A 10,576-nucleotide genomic window follows, 5' to 3' on the forward strand; every position below is an offset into this window, starting at 1 on the left:
ACTAGAAAATTACCTGGCTGTTGCTTCCCTCCATGACAAGAACAAGGGGAGACCAAGAACCTATCAAGCTTGTCAAACTGGTAGTGGACGAATTACTCGGTAGTCCCTGATCTCCCCCAACTGACTCAGCCCTGACAACAGGATCATCCAAAGGCCACATGAATGATCTCAGATTGCTATGGGATATTCTCAGGACAAGCCTCATCAATGCACTGGTGGGAAGAGGTACCAAAACTTGTCACACCTTCTGTCTGCTAAGCAGAATAACTTAACGGGGTCAACTTAGTCCCTACCCCAGAGATCCATGATCGTCCCAGTACTCATCCATAAAACAAGGTTTCTAAATGACACGGGAAGATATTTCTACTCTGATTCATTTGCAGATAAGCAAATGTCTCTTACCTAATTTTTAGCCTAGCTCAAGGTTATTTTTTTTTTTTTTTGAGGTTATAATATCCTCCATTTCTAGTTTCCTACTTCCTGAGAGACATGGGCATATATGTATATATATATCTCACACACATGGTTATAAAAATACATCTGGAATACATGAAATGAGTGACTGTATATTTGCACCAGTCTTGATCATTTCCAGAGCCTGAGACTCAAGCACCTGTCCCTGGCCCAATTTTAAGTGCCTGGTTATTTCTGGCCTCAAGGCAATGGCTTCACAAAGCATCACTCCAATGGAGAACAGCCAGTTTCCAAGAGTTCGATATGGGAAACAAATATCCCATACCCTTAACCTTTACAAATGGTAACCTCATCGTGGATTATCTAGGATCATCATGGTGCCCCCTAGAGTAAACACGAGAGATTACGACATAAAGATTGAAGTTGGTCACCAAGCTAAACATACTAAGAGCTTAATTTAAGATTGAATTTCAAATAAGTCAGCTTCTAAGACCAAAACGACATCTGCCAGTTCCTCATATTTTCAAGATGTGGGGACAAGAAATTGTAAGGACTGAGATCCTGCCAAGTGAAAGGCTCAAGTCAAGTCTTATTGTTGCCACACTTGGAAGAATCCCTTTGCTTTGTTAAAGATGCCCCCCTAAAAAAATACACTGCAATTTCTGGGAGAATACTCCATGAGGTAGAAAATACAGCACCTTGAGAAGGTTTTGAATAGGCTTTCCAAGGTGCAAGGCATAATTTGACACATTCAGAGGAAAGAAAGAGAAGCTGGGGTGGTTTGCACAGTCCAGGAGAGAAGGCACTTCAGAGTTGGGGCAGGAGAAGGTTTTGAGGAGAACTCAGGGTCGCATCAGGTAGATTAGCTTCATCCGGGCTAAACTGTTTGCTGGGTCAGGTCCAAGGACGGTTACAAGGAGACAAGGGGACAGGTCCCACTCTCTCAGGAAGGCCATTCAAACTCCATTCCCGTCTGAAGACAAGGGTGGCCACACCAGGCTGGAGTGAAATCGGGTTCTAAGAGAGGCAGGGGAAGGAGGAGCTGATCAGTGCACAGGATGATGGTGGAGAGCAACATTAAGACTTGGTCACAAACCTAGAAGGTGGAGACGAAAAATCAGACAAAACTGCAAAAAGGAGAGCAATGGTGAAGTCAACGCGAAACCTGAGAAATCTGGTAGACAAACCCCTGAGACGGGACCTGGGACTAAATCTCCTATTGTAAAAGAATCAAAAAGCCGTATTATGCAAGGGAAAAATAAACCTCTGGGCCTTTTATAATCTTTCACACAGGCTGTCACATTCCCATCAAAGGACTTGCCAGAGGGAGGCCAAGTCACTCCATGAAAACACCTGTTCTATCTACAGGGCCCTCATTAGCACCTTTCAGATACAAGTTCCAGAACTTGAATCTTCTTCTCCATTATTCCCCTACTCCCCACTTGTCTTACACAGTGAAAAGAACAAAGAGAAATTCAGGGGTCATCACGGCTGTTCCATCTGAAGAGCTCGGTAGGCTTGGGTGAGTTTCGTAACTTCTCTGAGCTTCAGAGTTTCCCATCTGAAAATGGGGATAATGTTATTATCCTAGAACAGTACCTGGCACACAGTTGGGGAATATAAACATAGGCTGTCTTCCCTCCCTCCTGCCCTGAGACCTCTTGTCCTCAGGCCACATGGATGGGGGGAGGGTGTCCAGACCTAAGCAGCCAGTCCTGACTTTATGGAATACACTACAATAAGCAACCCGACACTGCTCAGCAACGCAGATAAGTCAACTAAACACAATACGTGAACTAGTCTCCCCCTTTAAAAAGGATTCATTTACGTTCTCAAGATGAAGTTGATGTTCAGTGCTATAACCATCTCTCTTCAAGATCCTGTGGTCACACCTCACAAGGGGTCTCGAGAACCCTTTGAGACCCACTGAAGCCAAAATAAAGAAGAGGGTCGGCTCTGGGTGCCAACATGGAGGTACGTGTCAGGTATTTAAAAGATTGGTATCTAGTACCTCAGCAACCCAACTTCTCTGAATTCATCAAAGAGAAAATAGAAATGAGAGAAATAGAGGTTTGTCATACTGTTAGTTGTCGCTAAATAGTAATAACAAATCTCCAACTTTGGGGAAATAATAACAAATTGAGAGTGTATTCACAATCTTGTGTTGAAAATTAGATTTGCGGAGAGATCTCAGTGATGCGGAATGAGACATACGATTTTTTAACTGGATCTAAAACCAGAGATAATACGGTCTAAGCCGTGCGAAACCACGTCTGAACGTGGACGTGCCAGAAGGCTATGAGCAATAACACTAAAAGTTCATTCTGTTCACCTTTTCTGTTTTATAGGGTTTGCTTGTTTGTTTTTAACAATACATCCTACATTTTATTTGGAAAAGTAATATTTAAGAAGTCACAGAAGTGTTAACAGTCCCAACAACGAGATCATTGTTGTTATATCGCCACTATGGACATGAAGCCCTGATTCAGTGGTCAGTTCTATTCTTTCTACCAGACTTTAAAGAAATTAATGTCCTAGACTTTAGATTCACTATCCTCCAAGGCTCTCTGGACTTTGAAGATGACGAAGAATGGATACCTGGTTTTACAAATGAAGCTAAGATGCCGTAGAGAACCTCCCCCCAGGCCCATCGTCAGCTGTGTGTTCACACCTGGCCCTGGCACTTAATATCTCTTCAAGCCTGAGTGTCTTCGTCCGTAAAATATGGGTAACGATAGTACCTACGTCAGGAGGACGTTACGTGGATTCAAGGACGTGTGTGTAAGGTGTTCAATACATGGTCTGGCACAACTCAACACTCAGAAATGTCAACCGCTATATCATTCAAGATCCAACTGGTCAGTCAGACAAAACCCCGCTGCCCCAAACCCCATTCCAAGGCTCTGTTTACACTGAAAAGCATATGGAGAGCAAAGCCCAACATCCATGAGTCAGCAAGAATTCAGAAGATAAAACCTGGATCCAGGACACAGATGGCACCCAATTAGGAGCATGCTTACTGAGCGAAGGGAGTGAAAATGTGGTGCTTGAATGTGCCAGGACAGGTGATAAGACAAAGAGCTGGGACAGAATCCGCAGGAGAGGAAACCAACAGGAGCCCAGCCCAGAAGAGAACTTTTCCCAGGGACCAGAACACCAGAACAGAATTTTAAGGAGACAAAAGAATGCACAGGCAATCGGAAGTTTGAGAGAGCTCAGTGCATCCAAGGACAGTCACAAGGGGCAAGCGGTGCCAAGTGAAATCCCAGGCCACTTTCTCAAGAGGGAGCCAATCCAGAGTCCCCGAGAACCTTCCATTTACTTACATTTCAGTGCAGCAGCCACTCAGGCCACCGTTATTTCAGCCCAACGGAAAGTCCAATAATCAATGCTAAAATGCCCAGCAACACAACTACTAGCACAATGATAATTATCAATTTCTGGAGAGAAGGATAAGAGAAACAAAACAAAGCATTATTACAAACAACCCAAAACAGTAATTCATCCAAAACCCAACCCATCTCACCTCTCCGTTGAAAGCATCTTATCAATCCAAATAAGAAGGCTACATCTCTACATAAAGACCTTCTATTAGGATATTTTATATTTCTGAAATTACTTCCTGGTTGGCAAGGCCAGCAGATGGAAATACGGAGCTGCTCTCAGCTCACACTGCAGTCTTGGACATGTGCACAGATAAAAACGACAACAACAACTGTCTCCAAGCAGCTATAGGCCAAGGTATGACGTGACCAGTTTTTCCTTTTCAAGAAGTGTATATTTTTGAATAGACCTAATTTCAAACTTCCATCCGTCTTTCCCCTAAAGCACATGCCTGCCCATCAGACCTGATCCAGTGACTGGGGATCAGAAAGCGTGATTACAGACCTGTTGTGAGCCAGCCTGGATTCATCATATAAAATAACTTCCCAGCTCCCTGAATCCTTGCACAAGCAATAGGTAAAGTTGGAAGGAAATCAAAGAACTGAAGACCCAAAGTGTCAGAGCCCAGGAGAAAGAGAAAAGAACAGCCTACAAAGCACAAGCCACCAGAGATGGCTACCACAACGGGCAGAGAAGCTGAGAAGTCCTCAAGCAACGGGGGTACTGGAAGAGGGAGAAATGCACTGGTACGGTGGGAAGAGCGTGACTGGAATCGGACTTTGAATCCCACTCCTGTACTTACTAGGTGGCCCGAAGCCAACTATTTAACCTCTGACCCTCAGCTGTTTCATGTGTAAGTAGAAATAATAGGTGCTCCGTAAGAGAGGAGGTAATGTTACATGGCGATCAGCACAGCACTGGGTTCATGGCAGAGAGAAGGGGGTGGGGGTGGAGCTTGGTTAATGGAGTGGAAGAGGGCAAACAGGTTTCTGAAGAACAGAGGAGTCAAATGTAACATCTGAAAGGAACAGGAGAAGTCTAGCAGCCACACCGGGGCAACGCGTCCACCCTACAGAACGGCCTCCAAGTATGGGTTCTTGGGTAGAGAGTATGTAAGCCAGATCCATGCAAGAAACACCAGGGGAAGAAGGGCAGCTAGCTACTCTCACGGAAAGGCTGACGTAGGTGTTGGGAGGAAGCCAGGACACAGAGTGAAGGCACGGGCTCAAGGACACGGGTGCGGGTGCAGAGGACCAGAGAGAGGAGAAGCAAGCCAGACCGGTGGGGACTGAGGCGCTCACCCTCCGAGCTTCACTCTGATACTTGACAGCCTTTTTGGTGTCTGCCACGGCCCGTTCCACAAAGCCCACAGACTGGTCCATGTTGTTCTCGATACGGTCAATCATGGCTCCCTTTCCCCGGATGTAAGAGGTGGTGGCAGCAGAAACAGAGACAGGGACAGAGAAGAGAGAAAGAGCGAGAGACCGCGAGCAGAATGGACTTTCTTCTCTGAAGGCAGTGGGACAGTCTCACCTTCCGGGCCTGACCCTGGTACTTCACGGCTCTTTTAGTTTCTTCCCGTGCCTTCTCCACATGGTCCACTGTGTGCATGACATTCAGCTCTATGTTATCTAGCATCTCTCCCTGAGAAGAATGGACATGAGTCACGCCCCATAAACCCACCCCAGGACAGTCCTAGCTCACGTGGGGGAGGGAAGCATCCAGAAACCTTCTGTGGGGCACACATTCACATTTCCCATGGGAAGACCTAGGGGTCTCCGGTCCTTGGTGGTGGTCACTCATTCAAGCAACACTCTGAATGACTCCTGTGGAGCAGGTGCTGCCCGGGACACCTGTAGTACACCATCTAGATGCCTGGTAACTATGGATCTCACAGATCCCACCCCCGCCATTTTGTTTTTAACTGAGCATGTGAGGAGAGGAACCAAAATGAGAGTATTTTGGGGCATAACTGGGATGCTGGCCTCTTGCTGGTCATGTAGACCTGAGCCAAGTTCATTTGGCCTGAGGCAAGTTTGCTGACTACTGCTGCAGAACAGTGCTGGCAAAAATAGTTGCTCGGTAAATATCCAAGGTGGGAATGTTTGCTTTCTCCAAGAGATACTCCCGGGCCCACTTAAGTGAACCCAAGTGATATTGGGTTTACCTAAGCTATTTGGTTACATGTTAGATCGACGTGGCTATGGAGGGACAGTGGTCTCTGAGCGAGATTCCCAACCATCTCTCAGCTGTTACTTCCCGACACGGAAGTTCGGTGACTCGGATTAATTCTGGGCATCTTAGGATGGGAACGCCCCTCACCTACCTAGACCTTCCCCAACCCAACCCGTTGCTTTACGGCACTCTGTAAACACAGAAAGGCACTCACCATCACTTGACTCTCAAACCAATTCCTCAGCAAGGCCGCGAGGGGAGAAAAAAGAAGAGTGGGGATGGACGACGCACTTAAGGAATGGTCTCAAAGGCCAGAGGGGGCGGAGGAAAGAAAGGCACCTGGGCCCCGAGCAGGGACCGGCCTTCAAAAACCGGCCAAGCAGTGCCCGGGCTTCAGTTAGGTTTTGCAGCCCTCCCACAAAGGACGCGGGCCTCCATCCCTTCCAGGTGGCAGGGCAGCTGGAAGTTCATGGTAACACGGCGCATCTGGACACCGTGGTCGCCAGGACCGGCAGGCACCTGACCATGCGTGGAACCAGAGCCACACGCAGGTGTCACAGGCTGGCAGCCTGAGCAAAGACACCCAGGGACAGAATAAGCCATCAGACCATGAGTGTTCCAAGTCTTCCTATGAACATTATTCTCCTGTTGCTTCGTTCATTCCCTTATCTGCTCTTGTTCCTTAGCAAAAAGTGCCAAAATATGGGGGGGTGGGGGGGACATACAAAAGAAGACACAAAAATGGACAAAAATTAAACCCTCTGGCAAATCTAACTTTTCACTGTGAGGTGGCAGAATGACCCTGTCTTCAGTGTCACCAGTGAAACAGTTTGTACCCGGAGGCTGTTCTAAGGCACCCTCACCAAGAACCCACATCTCCAGTTAGAAGAGAAAACAGGGGGTGCTGAGGCTGGACCGCATCAAGGCCCCTAGTAAGTTTAAGTGACTGTGAGGCCAAAGGAGCAGCAAGAGTGACGGGGCTGACGGGGCACTCGGGGGGGTGTTCCTGGCCTGGACGCTGGGGTTCTGTTCCTCCATCATGCGAATTCCCGAGGACTCCCCCACTGCACCCCGGCCGGTGTTCTGGTCTCCCCACTTCTCAGGAGTGCCTGAGCTTCCCTCCCTCACCCCACGGGGGTGCCCGCTGCCCAGTTACCTGGTTCTCCACCAGCATGGCGATGTCCACGAACATGTCATGAAGCTCCTTGATGCTGCTCTCCAGCCTCACGATGTCCTTGTGCCGCCCCTCGATCTCGCTGAGGGCTTGCTTCGAAATCTGAGAGTCGATGATCTACAACAGGCCACACAAAGGCCGACTGTCAGCCCGCGCCCTGGCCAGAGGCCCCCGCCCCCCTGCACCTGCAGCCCTGCCCTTGCCAACCGCACGGAGCCCCACGGCAGCCTCCCTCAAGAGGGGCGTGCACCCCAGCTCCCGGACGCTCACCCCAGAAGTGAAGATGGCGGGGTTCCCACTCTCCAACATCTCCTCCAACTCCTCATCTGTGGTCTTTTTGCCGGCTTTAGCACAAAAGAGGTAGAGCGTCAAATGTGAGACCAAAGCACACCATTGCAAAAGTTCCCTGAAAACCAGGAACGCGGTGACTTCACTCTGAAGACTGTGGCCTTTACAACGCACCCCCGGGAGCCCCTGATCGTCTTGCTTCTGATTTCTCCCCTAATCCAGTCCAGCGCTAGCATTATGGGCGGTTACCTTCCTAAAGCATGTATCTGACCACAGCCCTTCCTAGCTCAGAAAGCTGACCGGCCCGTTCGCTGTGCCTCAGAGGCCCAGGAGCCGGTCCCTGGCCACAAGCCCTCCCTCCTGCACCTAACCCCACACTGCTACTCCCAAGGGTTCCCTCTCCCAGGCTGGACAACCTGCCACCCCCGCTAAACACACGTGCTTTTCTCGGACCCCTTCCTGGTCCACACCCTTCCTCCACTTAGAGCCGGTGGCACCCTGCAACGCCCTGAGTCCTTAACGGGCACGGCTGTCGGGATCAGTCTATTCCTTGCAGGGCCCGGCACCACACTCTGATCTCATAAATGTTCTTTGCTGTGAAAGAGACGACAAAAAGAGGGGCGCCTGGGTGGCTCAGTCCGTTAAGCGTCCGACTCTTGATTTCGGCTCAGATCATGATCAAACGGTATGGGGGTTCGAGCCCCACATCAGGCTCTACGCTGACAGCATGGAGCCTGCTTCAGATTCTTTCTCCTTTTCTCCCTGCCCCTCCCCCACTCGTGCTCGCATGCTCTCTCTCTCAAAAATAAACATTAAAAAAGAAAGAGAGACAGAGACGACAAAAAGATACCATGAGTCCCTAGGAGACGCCACGAATAAATGCTGGTGCCCACAGGGGCCAGAGGACCAAGCCTGACAAGCACCGTGCCACCCACGACGCTGCCCCAGGGACGCCGGTGCCCCAACGCCTCTCCTGGGCTTGAGTGCAAAATACGGGGCGGCGGGGGCGGGGGGGGGGGGGGGGCAGCCACTGGCGGGGGTGCTGCTGCTCGCTCCCTGGGGTCTCCCGACTTGGGATGGACAGCCAGGTGGCAGGGAAAGGTGAAGGGACATGCACCAAACACGTACTGATTTCGAGCTGCCGCTGGATTCGCCCTTTGCTGCGTTCACGGAAGTCCACCTGAGCCTCGTTGTATTTGGTCATCACCTCCACAAACTTCCGGGACAGGACGGAGTGCTGTGGGAACCATGCCAAGTGCGGTAAGCCCCCACGAGCTGAAGGTCGGGGAGCCCCCACGGCGGCAGAGCCCACGTGCCCAGCCCCGCGTGGCTGTCTTGGCAGCACGGGACTTGGAATCAGAGGGGCAGGTATAAGGCTCAACGTTCCGCTTTCCTCACTCACACCATCGGAAGGGTCCGCCGACCCTTCCAGTTCACCTGCCCTGCTGACCTCGCATGGTAATCGTGGGGCCACGGGACAGCCCTGCATCCACAAGACTTGCCGCCACCCGGGCTTGCTTCCTAAAGCTGCCAGACTCCCTTCCTGCATCCAACACCTGCCCAAATCCTTGAGTTCTTACCCAACCTGACCTCCCTAACGTCTCCCACTTCCTGCTCAAAGCATTCGCTCCACAGCACTGGGTGTCTGCGTTCAAATCTTTACCGTAACTTTTATTCCTTGCCCAACTGTCCACATCAAGGCCTACTGGCTTCTCCTGTGCAAAATCACCAGTATTTGTACCCTTTGCAAATACATACTACCGGCACGCATATTCAGACCAGAATCACTGCAGAAGCCCAGCAAGAGACCCACTGGCCTCTCGCCCCATCCCCACTCTGGTCCAGCTTTCAGGAGGTCCCCGGACTATCTCCTAAGAGACTGCAAGCTGAAGCAAATGCACACAGGCTACCTGATCATATCCAGGTTCCCTAGGCAGGTAGGTATTCAGAGGCCTCTGGACCACAGAGCCACATCCTCTTTCAAAACCCCGCAGCCACTCGCCCACAACCAGCTTTTCTCTCCAGACGGGCTGTTCTCTCCATGCCAGCCCCTCCTCCCCGCCCCACCACCGTCACCACCCCTACTGATACTAACACACCCCCTCACTCCCCCCACCCCCCGGGCCTGTCCACACGCCACTCTTGCCCAACCGAGGCCCAGCTCCTCTGGCTGCCCCCAATTCTCCCCGAGCTCTGAGGACGCTGAGGGCACCACCCATTTCACTGTGTTCTCACACTGCCCTCCTGCTGGGTCCTAGGTGATAGCTTCCTTGGGCCACCTGAACGTCAGGCCTGTTCTTTAAGGACAAGGATCGTGTCTTCATGACCACCAAAGAGCCTCAGTCCACACTAGACAACTAACGACCGACCATCTTTATAGAGAAGACCTCAGGGGGCACCTGGGTGGCTCAGTCGGTTGAGCATCTGACTTTGGCTCAGGTCACAATCTCGCGGTTCTTGAGTTCGAGCCCCGCGTCGGGCTCTGTGCTGACAGTTCAGAGCCTGGAGACTGCTTCGGGTTCTGTGTCTCCCTCTTTCTCTGCCCTTCCCCCATTCGTGCTCTGTCTCTGTCTCTCAAAAATAAAGATTATAGAGAAGACCTCAGTTTCCTCTCCTGTAAAACAGGAGGTACACTAAATCTGAAGCTGTGCCCTGTGGGAACGATCTTGGGAAGATCTTCAGGGGCCTCCTTAGAGAAGTGGGGGGGGGGGGGGGTGCTCCGGCCCCTCCCCTACTATAGCCCGGTCAGCTCTCCTTCACCAGTTCTTCGAAAGGAGTCCAAATAAGAATTGTACTTTAGGGCACCTGGGTGGCTCAGTCAGTTAAGTGTCCGACTTCAGCTCAGGTCATGATCTCACGGTTCATGGGTCCAAGCCCTGCCTCGGGCTCTGTGCTGACAGCTCAGAGCCTGCTTAGGATTCTCTCTCTCTCCCTCTCTCTTCAAAATAAACATTTAAAAAAATAAAATAAAGTAAAACAAACTAAAGTAAAATGAAACAAACTAAAGTAAAATAAAACTAAAACAAAACAAAACGAAACAAAATGAAACAAAACAATAAAATACAATACAATACAATACAATACAATACAATACAATAAAATAAAATAAAATAAAATAAAATAAAATAAAATAAAATAAAA

General features: G+C 50.0%; 1 protein-coding gene across 5 annotated transcripts in view; it reads right to left on the reverse strand.

Annotated features, from left to right (window-relative positions):
- Positions 1-425: 425 nt before the first annotated feature.
- The window catches only part of STX3 (syntaxin 3), a 40,161-nt gene continuing 30,010 nt past the window's right edge, over positions 426-10,576 (reverse strand). For 2 of the 5 annotated variants that reach the window (XM_049646014.1, XM_049646025.1), the window contains 5 exons: positions 8,564-8,672; positions 7,418-7,491; positions 7,130-7,264; positions 5,332-5,442; positions 426-1,510 (listed from right to left, as the gene is read on the reverse strand). In XM_049646014.1, coding sequence (XP_049501971.1) covers positions 1,358-1,510; positions 5,332-5,442; positions 7,130-7,264; positions 7,418-7,491; positions 8,564-8,672 — 582 coding nt within the window. In that variant the 3' untranslated portion in view covers positions 426-1,357. Of the gene's footprint in view, positions 1,511-3,740; positions 3,855-5,331; positions 5,443-7,129; positions 7,265-7,417; positions 7,492-8,563; positions 8,673-10,576 lie in introns of all 5 variants that reach the window. The other 3 variants (XM_049646042.1, XM_049646033.1, XM_049646019.1) reach the window with 3 other exon arrangements.

The sequence above is a fragment of the Panthera uncia genome, chromosome D1, assembly GCF_023721935.1.
Source record: "Panthera uncia isolate 11264 chromosome D1, Puncia_PCG_1.0, whole genome shotgun sequence".
In the NCBI taxonomy this organism is placed as follows: Eukaryota; Metazoa; Chordata; class Mammalia; order Carnivora; family Felidae; genus Panthera; species Panthera uncia.